Genomic DNA, 19,707 nt, shown 5'->3' on the forward strand with positions numbered 1-19,707 from the left:
ACAAAAAAAAAACGTTTAAAAAATTTTTGACCACCTTTTGGTCCTGGCAACATGCAAATTTGTTAAAAGGAGTCCTTTTTGAGTAAGATTGTGCAAAAAATCCAAATTAGAATATTTTTCCTAGCGGATGCGCAGTGGCTTTCTGGACTACCTGTACTCTTCATTTGTATATTAGAGGATATAAAAGTAGTAATATCCTGACAACAAAAGAAAGATAGGTAATTTTTCTTATCTTAGTAAAAACATTGTTTATATATGGAGATAGTTGGACAGTCCAATAGGTAAATATGTTTGATTCAAATTGAGACAGTCACCAGATGTCCTCACAATTTCTGTTAGGGTCGCAACGTCAAAATGCATATTTAGACACCAAGTTGGATAAGATCCTATTCATAACACTCCAACTCGCATACATATCAAGAAAAATATATATGTATATAGAAGAGTATATTTAGAAATTGAATTAATGATGTCATGCTACTGTATATTATATATATAATAGCATGACATCATTAATTCAATGTCTAAATATATTCTTCCATATATATATTTTTTCTTAATAGGTATGCGAGTTGGGCTGTTATGAATAGGATCGTATCCAACTTGGTGTCTATGAATTTTGCAAACAAATTTTCCTATTTGGCTGATCAACTATCCCTATATAAACAATGGTAAAAGGTTTACTTATATTTAATGCGATACTAAAATTTGCAAAAAAAACTATTTTGCGTTTCAAAACTATTTTTTGTATGACCGCCTAATATGCCGGAGTTATAGCCGGTATTACGTTATTTTCTTCCTAGGCATCAGCGATTTTTAAGAATATATATATGTTTCAATTTGTGTTAACTAGTATTGCTTTTATATTTTTTCTAAATCATAAACAATTATCCCCCATTCTCCTATGTATCTAAATCACACAGTATCCAATTTCCTGCATGTGAAAATCTTTTTTTTATAGTAGTCAGTAGTTAGTAGTTTTTAAATATTGCAGATCTATTTTTTTTATTAGAAGCTGAAAGCAAAAGGTCTTCTGGACTTACGGCATTATGGGTTGCAAGAAACAGATTTGCCGTTTTGGACAGGACTCATCAACTAATTATCAAGAACTTGAAAAACGAAGTCACCAAGAAGGTACAAACTCCTACATGTGATGAAGTATTTTATGCTGGTACTGGAATGCTGTTATTAAGAGATTCTGAACATGTTACTCTGTTTGACGTTCAACAGAAGAGAACTTTAGCACAAGGTAACAAAATAATAAATTAATTTTATATAAGTACTTATTCCTCTTGTATAGGGTGTTTGGTAAAGAATGGGTCATAGCTTAACCTTAAATTCCTGAGGTTAATATAGGTCTATTTAAGCTAACTTACCTTAGTACAAAAGTTGATAATAACCGAAATACAGGGTGTCAAAGTTAAATTTTTATTTTATTTATTCTTGAATATTTCCTAACAGTCATGAGATAATAACACGAAATTTGATAAGCGGGGTTTTTTGGGATGAGAAATCTAAATTCGTCACCAAAAATGATGTATTGCCCAGAGGGCGCCACATACGCCTTTCATCGCTCATTAAATAGGTTCAATTTTTTATTACCCACTCTACATACTTTTTGAATCAAAACTTTTATTCTCTTAATATTTTTACTTAAAAAAGGTATACTACATTCATCTCGTTAAACTCAACCGTTTTCGAAATAAACGCATTTTAAATCTTCCATGCAACAGAACTTTTTGCATTTTATCATTGTAGTTACACCCGAAAAATAACTTAAAACCATAAAAATTTACAAAAATGTGTCGCAAATTTCTTCAAATGGAATTTGCGATACAATGAGATAAATATGAGAACTGGCATAATTATTATGGTTTCAAGTTAAGTTTTCGGGTCTAACTAGAATGATAATATTATGCACAAAAATATGTTATATCGCAGATTTAAAATGCTTTTATCTTGAAAACAGTTGAGTTTAGCGATATGAACGTAGTATACCTTTTTTAAGTAAAAATATTGAGAGAATAAAAATTTTTATTCAGAAAGTATGTAGAGTGGGGGATAAAAAAAAACTGAACGTATTAAATGAGCACAGAAAGACGTATGTGGAGATAGAGATAGAGATAGATAGAGAGAGACACACCTAATATTTATATTATACTTTAGAGATGCAGATAGAGATACAGATAGAGATACAGATAGAGATACAGATAGAGATACAGATAGATATACAGATAGAGATAGAGATACAGATAGAGATAAAGATAGAGATACAGATAGAGATAGAGATACAGATAGAGAGAGAGACACACCTAATATTTATATTATACTTTTTACCTTATTTTTTTTCCTCCTTTTTGGTGTTATAATCACAGTATGGTAATAATCTGATTTGCAATCGCTTGCTTTGTATTCCAGTTCAGTTTAACTAACTGTTCTAGATCATCCAGTAGCAACTATTCTACGCCGAAATACCGGTTTCGCCTATACCCGTATCTGTACTAAATTGGGTTGTACTATGAGCTCTATATGGAAACCTTTACTGGAATCAGACTGCAAACCTCAGAGTTGACAGTGAACAAACACACTGTCACAACACACCGAGTATGTGAAAACCATGCGTGGAGTGAGGCAAGGCTGCATTTTGTCCCCTCTAATTTTCAATCTCTACTCTGAAAGAATATTTATCGAAGCTTTGCATGAAACTAAAAAAGATATTCTAATATATCAGGTATGCAGATGACACCATAGTATTTGCGGACAACCTAGAAGACCTACAAGTCCTCATGAACAAAATCACGCATTACAGTCAACAATATGGACTCAATATAAACGTAAAGAAGACAAAGCTTATGATCATTAGCAAGAAGAAGATAACAGAAGATCAACTACATCAACCAAACCCCTATAGAAAGAACTACCTCGGCACCATAATAAATGAAGAATGGACCAACAACCAAGAGATAAGAGCGCGCATCGGAAAAGCTAGATCAACCTTCAACCGTATGGGGGTCTTTTCAAGAGCCTCAATCTTTCTCTTGTTATAAAAGTAAGAATGCTGAGATTCTACTTCTTCTCTGTCCTTTTTTATGGTGTTGAATCATGGACCTTGAACGAAGATATGTAGTGAAATCCCGTGGACTGATCGGACCACAAATGAGGAGTTCCTTAGAAGAATGAGGAAGAACCGAGAGGTACTAACCACCATCAAATCTCGAAAGTTGGAATATTTTGGACACATGCGAAATGAATCCAAATATGCCCTCCTACAAGCCATTCTAAAAAGAAAAATATTTGGAAAGCGAGGCCCAGGAAGAAGAAGAACATCCTGGTTAAAGAACCTCAGAACATTGTTCAACGCAACATATGTGTAGCTTTTCCGCGTTGCTGCAGATAAAGTGAAGATTGCCATGATGATCGCCAACATTCGTCACGGATAGGCACATCAAGAAGAAGATGAGCTCTATGGACTGATTTGTAATTTTACATAGTGTCTATATTAACACGTGTACCAGCATAAGTAGAAAAATGCGCGAGTAATTTTACTATATCTCAATAAGGCACAGAACTTATCAGACCGGCTTAATATAATCTCAATTTTTTAAAAGAAGAATAATTAAATTTTTTTTATAATTTTAGTGAAAATTAACAAATGCAGATACGTTGTCTGGTCGTCTGATATGTCCCACTTGGCTCTCCTTTCCAAACACAACGTGACTATTTGTAATAGGAAATTGGATGTTTTATGTTGTTTACACGAAAATACTAGAGTGAAATCTGGAGCTTGGGATGATACAGGAGTTTTTATTTATACTACAAGCAACCATTTGAAATATACACTTAAAAACGGGTGAGTTATTTTGTTATTTATGGTATGATTATGCATCGGTACCAGATATACATTGTTTGTGATTGTTAAACAGTATCTGCTTATCTTTTTGGCCACACCGATAACTAATTTCATTATCTCAGAAAACATAACAACACTTAATTATTTTAACATTAGTAAAGGGTAGGCCATGATTTCTATTATTTAAGGTGATATTTTATTATTTTTTTTCTGTGTCTGAATATACCTTTTTATATTAACAATGTGTTAGAAGCTTTTTCTACGTCTATGTATACCTTTTTTATAACCACACTATGTTAAACGCTTTTTCTATATCTAAATATGTTCGAGAAATTGTAATGAGTATGGGTCTCAGACACAGGTACATCTCTATACCTCTAGTATGTGCTAATGATTTTCATACTGGGGCCTGATTCTAATTCATTTCGAGGTCGCTATTGAATTTCGACACCGCCATGATGGTCGCAATTTATAGCGATTCTTATTCATTTCGATATTAGTTACAACTGGGGATATCAACGTTATCATTTTGACACTGCACAGAATTTGGGTTGGCGCTCCGGTTTATTGGATTTATTGGCTACGCAACCACCGCAACATTTGTTGATAGTCTGGGAAAATTATCGAAACAATGCCATTTGTGGGAAAAGTTATTTACCAGCTATTTTATTGCTAAAATCGAATCTTGAGATTGCATAAGTTAGTAATATGGGGTATGACTATGACAAGTCCGCAGAAAGTGTGTTATTTTATTTATAAACAAATTAGCACTCCTAAATCTTCTTTTTGAAGTGAAAACTTCTTTAGGGACGTTGTGCGATTTTTGGATAGGGGAAAAAGCATCGAATTCGCGACCGTCATTGCGACCGTCATCGCTTATGCTATATATTATTTGTATGTATACCTATATATAAATTGTATAGAAGTATTTAAATTTAAAATAAATGTAAAACCTATTTTAGGATGGGGAAAAAAAGATTTATTTCGCGACCGTCATAGCGACCGTCATCTCTTCGACGAAATAAATTTTGTACGTATCTATATTATGTGTATCTATACGTAAATTGTATAGAAGTATTTAAATTTAAAATAAATGTAAAACCTATTTTTCGATAGGGAAAAAGGATTTATTTCGCGACCGTCATCTCTTCGGCGAAATAAATTTTGTACATATATGTTGAAGTGAAAACTTCTTTAGGGACGTTGTGCACTTTTTGGATGGGAAAAAGTATTAAATTGGCGACCGTCATTGCGACCGTCATCGCTTCGAAGAAATAAATTTTTGAAGTGAAAACTTCTTGAGGGTCGTTGTGTACTTTTTGGATGGGGAAAAAGTATTAAATTAGCGACCGTCATCGTTTCGACCAAATAAATTTTTGAAGTGAAAATTTCTTTAGGGACGTTGTGCACTTTTTAGATAGGGAAAAGTATTGAATTAGCGAACGTCATCGCGACCGTCATCGCTTCGGCAAAATAAATTTTTAAAGTGAAAACTTCTTTTGGGGACGTTGAGCACTTTTTAGATGGGGAAGAAGTATTGAATTAGCGACCGTCATCGCTTCGGCGAAATAAATTTTTGAAGTGAAAACTTCTGTAGGGACGTTGTGCACTTTTTGGATGGGGAAAAATTATTAAATTTGGATGGGGAGAAAGTAATAAATAAGCGACCGTCATCGCTTCGACGAAATAAACATTTGAAGTAAAAACTTCTTTAGGGACGTTGTGCTATTTTCGGATAGAAAAAAGTATTAAATTATCGAGCGTCATCGCGACCGTCATCGCTTCGATGAAATAAATTCGTGAAGTGAAAACTTCTTGATGGACGTTGTGCACTTTTTGGATGGGGGAAAATTATTGAATTATGGACCGTCATCGCTTCGACGAAATAAATATTTGAAGTGAAACTTCTTTAGGGACGTTGTTCACTTTTTCAATGGAAAAAAGTATTAAATTAGCGACCGTCATCGCTTCGATGAAATCAAGTTTTGAAGTGGAAACTTCTTGAGGAACGTTGTGCACTTTTTGGATGGGGAAAAATATAAATTAGCGACCTTTATCGCTTCGACGAAATAAATTTTTGAAGTGAAAACTTCTTTAGGGACTGCACTTTCTGTGCACTTTTTGGATGGGGAAAAATTATCAAATTAGCGACCGTCATCGCTTCGACGAAATACATTTTTGAAGTGAAAACTTCTTTAGGAACGTTGTGCACTTTTTGGATGGGGGAAAAGTATTGAATTAGGGACCGTCATCGCTTCGACGAAATAAATATTTGAAGTGAAACTTATTTATGGACGTTGTGCACTTTTTCGATGTAAAAATTATTAAATTAGCGACCGTTGTCGCTTCGATGAAATCAATTTTTGAAGTGGAAATTTCTTGAGGGACGTTGTGCACTTTTTGGATACGGAAAAATTATTAAATTAGCGACCGTCATCGCTTCGACGAAATACATTTTTGAAGTGAAAACTTCTTTAGGAACGTTGTGCACTTTTTGGATGGGGGAAAAGTATTGAATTAGGGACCGTCATCGCTTCGGCGAAATAAATATTTGAAGTGAAACTTATTTATGGACGTTGTGCACTTTTTCGATGTAAAAATTATTAAATTAGCGACCGTTATCGCTTCGATGAAATCAATTTTTGAAGTGGAAACTTCTTGAGGGACGTTGCGCACTTTTTGGATAAGGAAAAATTATTAAATTAGCGACCGTCATCGCTTCGACGAAATAAATTTTTTAAGTGAAAACTTTTATAGGGACGTTGTGCATTTTTTGAATGGAGGAAAAGTATTGAATTATGGCCGTAATCGCTTCCACGAAATAAATATTTGAAGTGAAACTTATTTAGGGACGTTGTGCACTTTTTCGATGTAAATAAGTATTAAATTAGCGACCATCATCCCTTTTTGGATCGGGAAAAAGTAGGAAATTAGCGACCGTTACCGCTTCGACGAAATAAATTTTTGAATTGAAATTTTCTTTAGGGATGTTGTGTACTTCTTGGATGGGGAAAAGTATTGAATTTGCGACCGTCATCACTTCGCTGAAATAAATTTTGTACATGTATAAATTATGTGTATGTATACATAAATAGCATAGGGCATACGCATCGAGTATATCGTATATGATATAGGTATAGCACTTCTTTTAGGATGGGGTAAAAGCATTGAGCTCGTAATTTATATACTATAAGAAGTTTTCACTTCTGTCGGCACTCCCACGAGTGCCTTTAATTTTTTTTTTCAATTAGTGCTTTGTAGCTGCTAAGATTTTTCCTTTAAGCCAAAAACCTATTCACCGTAATTTAGTTCTGTACAAAGCTATTTTTTTCCGATTTCCTTCAACAAAAATTTTACTCGGAAAATACGAGTTTAAAAAAAATCTGCAATTTTCAATTAAAATTTTAGGGAAGTAATTATTTATCAATAATTAAATAAATTGATGACATAGATTTTTTATAGTAGATTATACAGAGAGGGGCTAAATTATGGAATAAATTCATTTTCTCTAAAATGGACGATTTTGGAGCAAAATCCCGAAACAGGTCGATTTTTATTTTTAAATTACAATTTTTTGGCATATATTTCATACTAGTGACATCATCCATCTGAGCGTGATAACGTAATAATTTTTTTTAATGGGAATAGGGGTCGTGTGGTAGGTAATTTGAAAGGGCGTTCAATTCTGTATTCAGTAATATAAACATTAATATCATTATTTATACAGGGTTGCCAAAAAATAATTTTTTAATTAAATTACCTGGCGCAAAAAGAAGAATGTATGTAATTTATTTAACTCAAAACACATTGTACTGCTGCCAGAAAATAGAAAAAAAAAGGTTTATTTCACAAATAAACATTTCTTCTCGTTTAAATTAAATCACAAACAGCCTCCCTTCTACCAATTGGCAGTTTGAACATTTAATTTAAGCTAAAAGCAAATTTAAGCAAATAAACATTTTTTTCAGGTCTTGGTGGTTCATTATCGTCACCTTTAGCAAATAGACATAGAAAGTAGTCTGTCCATATTTCCTTCTAAATGTGTTTCGTTTTTATTAATTCGTTCATTTCTTTTCTTTGTCCTTTGGTCATTCTCCATACTTCTTTTTGTGTTCCGTAGAAGTCGTGTTCCATCTGTTTTGAGAAGCTCTGCCAGTGCTCCCTTTTTATTTGCCTCACTAAAGTATTCGTTTCGTTTCTGATTCGTTTGTAGTGGTTGTATGCCTATTGTGTTTGTTTTGTTCTGTATTGTAAATATGCTTTCTTCTAAGGTTAACAAGTTGGCGGAGAATATTGTTTCTTAATGTTAATTTACCTTTTAGTTTCAAACAATACTCTTTGAATGCTAAGGGGCGATCCAAGGTGACCATGAGATGTTTATTAAAAGCACAATGTTCAAGGATTTTACCTCACCACTGAATGTTCAGTTTTCTGGACGCTTCTCTATTACGAAGCTGGAAAGAGCACCCTTGGATTTTTCCGGAATTTCGTCTAACATAGTTAGATTGGTAGTAGTTTGTCATTATTTTCAGTCTTAAGTTGACGTTATTTTCACCTCGAATTTCATTCGACAGTTTCTACTGACATGACAATAATTGCTTATATGAAGTTTGTCATTGATGTAAACGTTGGTATTATTTCCATTGCCTTAAGTGAGGCGATTCTTCAGTCCTTTGCTATTCTTTCATTGAAATGTACGAAACATCTTTTGTTCAAAAGTGTAGAATGCTAAATAGTCCCTACTCAGTTCAGAGCTCTTCTTTCACAAACGTTGGAAAAGACCAGCACGGAATTATTAGGTTATGTTTATACCTTTCTTAGTGTAGAGTTTCAAGCAAACTTTTAGTTTTATTTTTATTATTAATTGCGCAACAGTGATTAATACTACGCCGCTGTGTTAAAACCCGTATGCACGGTGCTGCTTTTATCCATTTAGCAAATTCCGGGATTGACTGGCGACATCGTATGATCTTCAAGGAAGTGCACGAATTCACGGTCAAAAAGTCGAACCATATTAAATGAGATTATATTAGACTTGGATCTACAGACCGAGCAGGTCTCGTAAATTCGACGGCTTCGCGCAATTGTACTTGAGACACTGTGTCAGGTGTTTGGATTCTGTTTGAAAATTTGCGTAACTGACATTCTGCGTTGTGAATTTTTAAAACTTTCAAGTGTGGTTTTTGACCGTTGTGAGAAATTATTTATTTAGTTTTGTGTTTATAATTTAAACTCTTGTAAACTTGTATTGAAAACAACATATTTTGTAATTTGCAAAAAAAACAACATATTTGCAACATAGGTAACAAAAGAACATGCTTTGTTACCTATTTTAAAAAACTCTCCATCATGCTCCATAAAAAAACAAAATAAAACTAATTTAATCTTTTTCGTGTCTCAGATGGCGTAGCTACTTTTGCTATAACTACTCAACGCTTAGCTGCCCTACCTACCTATATACAATTTGTATTATTTTATCAAGAAAACAAGCATTTACTCTGCAAATTTTATATTTTGCTTTGCATTTTCATATGAAAAAACCGCGGTATTTATCTTGTACTTTTTTTAACTAGAGGTGCAATACTTAGGTATTATTATTATTAATAAAAAAAATTATATTAAAATACAATGTTAAAAACTTTAATAATATTAGCAATATTAAAAACTTTAATATATTATATTATAGTATATTATGAATCAGTAGAAACGATTATATTTTATTTAAATTTGGTAAATTATAACTCCACTTGACCAGCAGCGCACGACCACACAACTCGAAACACAAGTACGCAAATACGGTTGCGTGAAGCGTGGCTCGAAGCCGTGGAATTTACGAGACCAGCTCGGTCTGTAGATCGTTGTTTATTCAATTGTAATTTATATTTTGTTTGTATAACCGGACTGCACTTAAAATAATCAGTTCATTTTTGAAGTTGTTCATTTTTATTTCAATAAATCATTATAACAAGTGTTAAGTTTTTCATCACCTGATGCTAGCTTACACGGGGTAAATGCGAAGATACAATTCCGCCTTCTACCAGATTTTTTACTCAGTTTGAGAACTAACTCATTAACATACATTTGTAGTTAAATTTTTCTATTGCGAATATATTTGATGATATAATTTATTTTATAAAACTTACATTATTTTACCTAATAATAATTGCCATTACATAATATTTGTTATTTTTTAGTGACCAAGGAATTATTAGAACCCTCGATCTTCCAATATACATCACCAGAGTAAGAGGAAACCAGATCTTTTGCCTTGATCGTGAATGCAAACCACGGGTATTGACAGTGGATTCAATGGAATACAAATTCAAACTTGCATTAATTAATCACAAATATGAAGAAGTTTTGTATATGGTTAGAAATTCAAAATTGGTGGGACAATCTATGATTTCTTACTTACAACAAAAAGGTAAAATAAATTATTAAGATAATATTGGCACCATTCCACTCTGGTTCCTGTCGAAAACGTGGTCATGAACCTTTAAAAGCGTACACTGTTCATATACTTCGGAATTACTTTCGTAGAGTTTTTTGGGCTTTTGGCATCCCTGATTACGAATCTGACATTTTTTTTAACAAAATGGCGGATCCAAATGGCGGAAAGAAATTGAAAATATCAATCAAATCGCAAATTTTCTTGTCAAATTTGGTAGTTTAAGCTCGCTGATTACAAGTCTAACATTATTTGTTTGAAAAACAAAATGGCGGATGAAATATTGCCGAAAGAAATTCGAAAATTTTATTTTAAACTCATATTTTTTTGAAATTCTACATTTTAAGGGACTTTTGAAATTGCTGATTACCAACACATTTTCTTTTTTAAGTACAATATTCAGAACCTATTACTTATGTACAACCGCCAATACATACTCAACAGTCGCAAAAACCATGTAATATGCGTCATTTCACACTTTTGTATTCAAACATCTGCCAGCAATGCATAGACAGTTAAAGGCAGGTAAACCAATGTGATTCAGTATCTTCATACTGTATATTTTGAGAGTAATAAACATTAATCGCAGAATTATGTACTTTTTGAGTGTATTTTTACAAAATTTTGATTATTTCAAGTATATTTTTACTGTTTATACATTAACAAATTTTATGCATTTATTGTTATCAAATCTTTAGTTAACTTTTATCTTACATTAATACATACTTAAAAAAGAAGAATCTGCTTTACAGCGATAAAATTGATAGGCTACAAAACATTTTACAGCGTTTTCAATATACGTGTTCTTTTTCACTTTCACTGCCGACCAAAATAACGTCGTACATGGCTCACTTGTCCCTGTGATATGAATAGGAATAGATCCGGTCTGATCCTTATATTACCTGCGTATTACGACTGTACGGTGGTACGATAGTATGAGAAAACAACTGTAAACATGAAAATCCCTAAATAGGGACTTCTTATTTTACCTCATGATCACGTTTTCAGTTTTTGGAACCTCTGTGCATTCCCTAGAAATCATATGTTGAATAGAGAAAGCAAGATCTCTTCTTATATTAGGCCTCTTGACCTGTTCTTTACCCATTTTGAGCTTGTATTCGTAGCTGTGATATTGATTGTAGATTGTTGATTGAAGCAACATCTTCATTTCAAAAAATGGCTAAGCTATTGAAATATCATGATTTATCGATACCCATAAAAATCAGGTTACTACAATGTTAGGTCTTCCCTATACTGTTGTACGGAGTTAAGTCGTGGACTCTCTAAAACGACCTGTAAGAAAATTGAGGATTTCAAAATGTGGCTTTATCGTCGAATCCTGAAGATATTTTATGACCACGTCTTATAAGAATGCAAAAAAAAAGAAGATATAAACCACAAAACAGCCAAAAACGAATACATCGGTTACATCATGAGGAACAGCGAAAGATATGGATTGCTGCAACTAATTTTATAGGGAAAAGTAGAAGGAACACGAGGACCAGGAAGGCGAAGAATTTTCTGGCTGAAAAATTTACGTACGTGGTTCAACACAACAACCGAAAATCTTTTCAGAGCAGCAGTGTGCAAAGTATGCCATGATGGTCGCCAACATCCGAATCGGATAGGAACTACACGATGAAGAAGGTAGCATTAATAGAAAATTCATCCTAATTAATATAAACGGTGTGGCTACATGTGTGTCTAAGTGAGGTCCAGTAAAATGAGACTTCTCTTTAGCATCTCAGATCCGCCAAAAATAATTTGAAATGCTTATCAAATTTTTCTAAATTTATAAGTATTTTGTACTTACTTCTTCTTCTTCTTCTTAACTCAGGCGAGACTCGTTAGTCTCTGGCACTTGGTCATAAGACCTTTGTACCAAACCCTGTTCTTCTCCTTAAACTTTAATAAGTCCTGTGGCCTCAACGAAGGCCAACAGTTTTCTTATTGGTAGTTTTAGGATCTCTTCTGGTTCAAACCTCATTTGACCAGTGAAGTTCTGCCTTACATCACCTAGCACACTGCAATGGCATAGTATGTGTATGGCAGTTTCTTCTTCCATTTCGCACTTTCTGCACCATGGTTCATTCACCTTACCTAGTTTGTATAGGTGATTTCTTAAACGGCAATGTCCAGTCACCATTTCAGTGACCGTTTTGATCTCTCGTTTATTGAGGTTCATCAAACTGTTCGAGAGTTTTTTTATCAATATTCTTGATTATTTTTTTAGTCTGGATTTACCCTTGAGTGGTTCTCCATTTATTTTGATGATTCTTTATCAGCCATTTCTGAACCTCGTTTTTCATAGCATCTTTAGTGATGCCACAGAAAGGTTCTGGGCCTTCAAAAGTTTTTCTCGAGCCTTGTTTCGCTAACATATCTGCTCGTTCGTTCCCATGCACCCCTTCATGACCCGGCACCCATATTAAAGACACTTTATTGTCTTTTGCCAGGTTATTGAGGAGATCTTTGCAGTTTCTCACCAGTTTTGATTTGGTGATAGGGTTCTTTACAGCCAGAATAGCCGATTGGCTATCTGTGTAAATGTTGATTCTCTTAGCTTTAGGGTCCTCATCAATGATTTCATCAATGCAGGCCACCAAAGCAAAAACTTCAGCCTGGAACACCGTTGTATGTTGACCTAGGCTGTAAGATTTATTATAGTTACATGTTTGCCCAAAGACTCCTCAGTACCATGGGCAGTTTTAGATCCATCAGTGAACCATATTAAGTCTCCATTAATGGTTGGGACTTTTTGTTCTCTAGATGGTATAATTGTGTTAATCTTCTCAGTGAAGATTAGTTCTGGTGCCATCATATCTAAGTTCATCATAAAGATGGATTCCTTAAGTATAGTCCCAGTAATGTTTGTGTGGCTATTCAATACATAATTTGGCCTCCAAGTATTGTTTGCTTTGAGCCTCCGGATGGTCATAAAGGCTACCGCCGAAATATACGATTCCAGCGCAGGGGGACCTGTGATAGCCTCTAATGAAGCCGTTCCTGTACTATTCAAATCTAAATTCTAAATTTATAAGTATTTTGTACTTATAGTTATGTCTTTTATGTGTACGATAATGGGTTTACTGTAAAGAGGCCGAAATCATTAGACTGAAAGGAGTAGATGAACTCATTAGACCGAAAAGCACTTTACCGAAACCTCACTAGACCGAACAGCAGAAGACCGAAAAGCAGTTCTTTTTACTTGTCGCAGTAAAAGAGATAAGAAATGAAATTTCAACTAAATGATATTTGGATGGTTATTATAAACAGTTTTTTTTGAAAAATGGCTTTGCAGAGCCAATTAGCCAGACTTGTTTGTGATTGATTGCAGATTCATAGTCATAAATTTCTTATTTCATAACATAAGTACATACTACAATATTATTTTTAGATACATAGGTACAGTACGACAGGGATCTCGTGAAATAAAGTTGTCACCGCGCATAAAACTGGGTGGAAAGTGGGGGTTTAGCCACGTCCAGTAAAGGCATTCGTGCGCCAGACGTTCTACTGTGAGCTATTCGATATTTTGACAGAGTTGCATCATTTCTTTTCATTTTAGTTGTACTCGTTTTATGCAAAAGTTCTTTTCAGAACTCTGATAAAATTAAAAACTGTAAAGATAAGTAGATAAATTGTAATATATGATATACATATATTAATAAAAATCAAATGTATTTCTTTTCTGCATATAATTTTTTTTCATTGTGAGATAAAATTATTGTAGCGTTTTCTCTTCTCTTCTATTGATTTCTTCTTCTAAAGATCCTTAACTATTTTGATTAAGAAATTAGCCACAGTTAAATTGAAAAAATAATTTTATTAGAAAATAATTTTGTCGATTGTGTAACCGTGAATATAATGAATGATATTATTACCTTATTTAAATATTAGATATTGTATTGTATTTTCTACTTAGATGGCATTAAATGGGGGTGAACAGAAATGTTGTATTTTCTCCTAACTTTCAAAAATTCTGTGGAAAAATTGAAAAGCTGATTTTGTTTCATAGTCTTTTTCATAGTCATAGTCTTAATCTTTTTGGTTCGTAGTTTTTATTTACAGCTTTTACAAAAAAAGAGATGTTCGGATAATGAAACAAAATAGCCCGTCAATTTGTCACAGAATGTTTTAAAGTTAGGAGAAAATACAACGCTTCCATTCATCCCCGTATAATGTTATCTAAGTAAAAATTTTTTGTTGCCGGTATAATAATAAAGGATGTCAATACATGTACCTACAAACTGATACAAGAATATTGAAAATCGGAGTAAAAATAATAAATATATAATTTGGCAAACCTAATCAAAAATTTTGAGTGCCGGAATTTTTTGCCGGGGAGTGTATCTTTAAAACATATCACGTTCACACTGTATATCATTCCTAACCAAAAATTTTTCCCTTATTCTTTTAATCATTAAATTATTTCAAAATCTCTTTCCTTTAGCAATTTACTATTTATATTTTCCCAACATAAATATTGACAATATCATTAAAATCATCCACTTTAAAATGTAGGCATAATATAGGGTGAGGCAGATAAAAGGCCTATTAGACATATCTCGAGAACTAAAGGTAACAGAATCATGAAAATTGGAATCAAGGGGTTTTGAAGAGTGATCTATTTAATGAAAATATTTTCATCTATTTTTTACTTCCGGTTATACCGGAAGTTGCTTATAACTTCGTTTTTTTAAATGGGACACCCTATATATTTTTACATTTTTGGATTTTCCTCTATGTCTCCTTTCTTAATATATGACGTTTTATATTATTATATAGGGTAGTTTAAAAGATAATTACGTATTTTTATTAATTTCGTAGCAAATTTCGCACCCTGTAGAATTACAGTACTTTGGCATCAAAAACTCTATTTACGTTCAGATGATATTTAATATAATCTACTATTGTTAAACATTATTAGTATATATATTGAATTTTAGTATACAGGGTTGGTCAAAACACGGAATGAATATTTTCTGAGTTTTCTTAAATAGAACACCCTGTATTTTAGTATCGTAATGAAATGATATTTTATGGTACTTTTTTTATTTTATAAGCATTCCCTATACCTAACTGCTTTAATTTGTGAGTTATTGGTGATTCAAGCCAAACATTAATTGCAACAAAAAATACGTGAAATTTTATTAGGTTGGCCTTGAAAATATTCAGTCACAAATAATTTTTCGGAAATAAATACATATTAATCTAGACTGATCGTTAAAATTCCCGATAATGGTTGAGCTATCAACATACTTACGTAGTTAAGATTGTTGGTGCGATTAACAATTAAGCACAAATTAAAGCAGTTAGGTATAGGGAATGCTTAAGAAATAGAAAAGTAACATAAATATCGTTTCATTACAATACTAAAATACAGGGTGTTCCATTTAAGAAAACTCAGAAAATACTCATTCCGAGTTTCGACCAACCTTGTATACTAAAATTCAACAATTAGCTATACTAATAATTTCTGATAATAGTAGGCTATATTAAAAATCATTTGAACATAAATATAGTTTTTGATGTCAAACTACTCCAATTCTACAGGGTGTGAAAGTTGCTACGAAATTAAAAAAAAAACGTAATTATCTTTTAAACTACCCTGTATAACAATACAAAACCTCATATTTCAAGAAATAAGACTTTGAGTAGAATCCAAAAATGTAAAAATATACAGGGTGTCTCATTTAAAAAAACGAAGTTATAAGCAACTTCCGGTATAACCGGAAGTAGCAAATAGATGAAAATATTTTCATTAAATAGGTCACTCTTCAAAACCCCTTCATGCCAGTTTTCATGAGTCTGTTGCCTTTAGTTCTCGAGATATTTCTAATAGGCCCTTTATCTGACTCACCCTGTATATGTCCGAATTTTCAATATGAATGAGTTAGATAAAGCAACCAAAACAAAATTTGTTTAGTTTATTGTTTTGTATTTTGATAACAATTTCCGAAGTGAAAGTCGAAAAGTCAAATAAATTTAATTTCAAACTTAAATTGTGGCTTATTCCCAAATAAAATAGTAAATTTCATAAAATACCACAACTAAATAGCTTCGGAACAATATCATTTCTTTAGATAGTATCGTACTAAAAATACCTAATATTACTGTGATCATCTACATATTGACAACATTGTAAAAATTTTAATGATTCTCCAGCGTGAACTCAAACGGAAATCTTCCAGTATACTCCATCTTTCTCTGCCCTAAAGTTTTCTCAGTCTGCGTAGTACAAGCTCCGCCCATTCACGAGATCCCTGTCGGACAGTACTTTGTATTGCTTTTTTTATTTTGTTTTTTTTTTAATATATATTTTAATTTGTGCTAAACACTTTTTTACTTTCTTTTTTTATTTTTCTTTTCTTTTTTATTTTTTATAAACAGTTAAAATGGCGTTATCGTCACTCTACCTTTAACCCTCTAACTGGCAAGATTCTAAAAATTATTCTATTTAGCTGGATATTTTTTTCAATTTTAATAATGTAATTAGAAACCTAGAAATGCTATTAAAATTTAATTATCAATTTTTGTGTGGCTCCCAGGTACAATCAAGTAAAGAGGTCCTCAGGTGCCCCTTGCCGGTTTAAGTGAAAAATATAACGGTTGAACAGAACATTAATTTGAACGGTTTTTATTAAAATAAACTTAAAAACAAACAGAACAGAATAGGTGTAAACTATTTTTAAGGTGACAATTATAAAAACAGTCTTTGGCATTAGAACAACATACATGAATATCACATTTGCTACACACACATTGAATTTTGAACACTTTGCAAAATTTTATTTTTTTATCACCCTCTTTGCTGAGCCAAAGTGAAAAGTGTCGACTGTCGATGCGAATGTCATCAATGGGATGTTTTGCTTTTTTTTCCAATCCGTTTCAACAGAATCCATAAGTTCTTGGATTTCATCTTCGGTCATTACGGACAAATCAAACTTTTTCTTTCTCAAGTTGATATTGAATGCCATTTCAAGAAGCAAAATATACAAATAAGTGATCAAATGTTGGAAAACAATAGCGCAACAACACACGACAATTACAAAAAATTGACACGAAACTTTACATAAACCGTCAAGGGGTCCCTGAGGAACCCTTGTTTCTAAAGCACACTCAGAATATGTGTTTTGTAATAATTCCAATATATAATGAAACTCGAAGCTGTAAACCACTAATAAAAAAATGTTTCACCTAATTTTAGATTACTTGCAGTAGGTATCAAAATTTTATTCCGAAAAAAAAAATTAACGAGAGATATTTGTTCTACGTTCATCTCAACCTGTCACACAAAACTGAGGCAAAAATGTAATTATATGGCGTAATGAATTTAGAATGCGTTTGAAACGTCTCTAGAAGAACTAGAGAAGAAGATTCAAAACAGTTTGCGGCTTAATTGTACCTGTGGTTTAAATAAACATTGAGCTAAGGGGCCCTCAGGGACCTCTTGCCAGTTAGAGGGTTAATTTATTTTTACTTTCACTAATTTGTTTAACGGATGAAAATTATTTCATATCAGACTGTACAGTCTATGTATAAAATAATACAAAAAAAATACAATAAACAAAAAGACATATAATATTATACAAAATCTTAGCATAATTTACTGCAATCTTTTTTAATTTATGTACCATTTCGGTCTAATGCTGTTCGGTCTAATGAGGTTTCGGTAAAGTGCTTTTCGGTCAAATTGTCGTGTACCACGATAAAGAGGTGTACTGTTCTCTTTATTTTTTAATATTTGCTCAGAGTATATTTTTAAAGAACCACTAGAAGACGTAAATGAGAGCATATCATTTAACGGAAAACTAGTGAGTAATATCAGATATACAGAAGATACGATACTCCTTGCGGACAGCAGAGAAGGACATATTTTGGTTGATCATACCGTGCAGTATTGCGAGAGGCATTGAATGGCTATGAACACAAAAGAATAAAAATCATGATTGTCAGTAAGAACACGATTGAAGACGAAAGGAATAGTTATATGTAGTTGAAGCCTCTTTGGGATTGTCCAGTTTTCACTTGCATATGTTAGATTGGAATTGAACTGCCTTGTGATTATTTCTGACAACTTCTCTATCATTAATAACAAATATTTTTAGGTTATCCTGAAGTAGCCTTACATTTTGTAAAAGACGACAAAACTCGATTTACTTTGGCTCTGGAATGTGGAAATATTGAGATTGCTCTAGATGCTGCGAAATCTTTGAATGACAAAGCTTGTTGGGATCAACTAGCACATGCTGCTCTATGGCAAGGAAACCATCAAGTAGTTGAGATGTGTTATCAAAGGACCAAGAGTTTCGAAAAATTATCATTCCTATATCTGATTACCGGCAACCTGGACAAATTGAGAAAAATGATGAAAATTGCGGAAATTAGAAAAGCTAAATCATCTCAATATCATGCTGCACTTTTGCTTGGTAAGTAATAAACAGTAATCTAAGAATATTTTTACATACATAGTCGTTCCTCTTCTACCGTTAGGTGTCGAGGGAGGTTCTTCTACACTGACCGACACAAAAAACGGGCCCCCCAAAAAATCGGTCATTTTTGATGTCTCGTATCTCCTAAGCCTGTTGTCCGATTTAAGTTATTTTTTAATACTTTGTAGCCTTATTCTTTGACAATACCGCTGTAATAATATTGTTGCTAAACAGGTAAATATTCATTGTATACCGGGCGTACGAATCAAACTGTGTTTTTTTCTCAAAGTTCGCAACACCTTGTGGAATATCCCAGCATTTATCAAATACTGAAATGAAAACCCAACTATAGCCTTGGTTTTCTTAACATTCTGTTTTTTTATTCATTCGCATATGTTGGATAATACAAAAGTTAGGTACTTTAACAACTAGCCATGTTCTTCATCAGTACAGGGTGTTTCTAAATTAGTGCGACAAACTTTAATAAATAAATGGTCAGTTTGTGAGAATAATTCAACATTTCGTATTTCGGAAACGAAGCATTTGCGGACATACGATTACAAAGCAAACTGTAATTATTTTTTAATGCAGAATTACCCTTTAAAGTTTGTCGCACTTATTTAGAAACACCCTGTACTGATAAAGAACATGGCTAGTTGTTAAAGTACCTAACTTTTGTATTATCCAACATAAGCAAATTAATCAAAAAACAAAATGTTAAGAAAATCCGAGGCTATAGTTGGGTTTTCATTTCAGTATTTATAAATGCTGGAATATTCCACAGGGTGTTGCAAACTTTGAGGAAAAACACAGTTTGATTCGTACACCCGGTATACAATGCAAAATTTACCTGTTTAGCAACATTATTATTACAGCGATATTGTTAAAGAATAAAGCTATAACATATTAAAAAAATTTCTTAAGGTTTAGGAGATACGAGACATCAAAAATGATCCATTTTTTGCGGTGCCCGT

The 19,707-nt window shown here is 32.8% G+C and overlaps 1 protein-coding gene across 2 annotated transcripts in view; it reads left to right on the forward strand.

Moving 5' to 3' along the window:
• The window catches only part of LOC114338983 (coatomer subunit alpha), a 52,351-nt gene that overhangs the window by 13,061 nt on the left and 19,583 nt on the right, over positions 1-19,707 (forward strand). Inside the window, exons 5-8 of one of the 2 annotated variants that reach the window (XM_028289611.2) lie at positions 995-1,249; positions 3,640-3,850; positions 10,045-10,274; positions 18,410-18,730. In XM_028289611.2, coding sequence (XP_028145412.1) covers positions 995-1,249; positions 3,640-3,850; positions 10,045-10,274; positions 18,410-18,730 — 1,017 coding nt within the window. The remainder of the gene's footprint in view (positions 1-994; positions 1,250-3,639; positions 3,851-10,044; positions 10,275-18,409; positions 18,731-19,707) is intronic. The other variant, XM_028289613.2, reaches the window with a different exon arrangement.

Source organism: Diabrotica virgifera, chromosome 2 (genome assembly GCF_917563875.1).
Source record: "Diabrotica virgifera virgifera chromosome 2, PGI_DIABVI_V3a".
In the NCBI taxonomy this organism is placed as follows: domain Eukaryota; kingdom Metazoa; phylum Arthropoda; class Insecta; order Coleoptera; family Chrysomelidae; genus Diabrotica; species Diabrotica virgifera.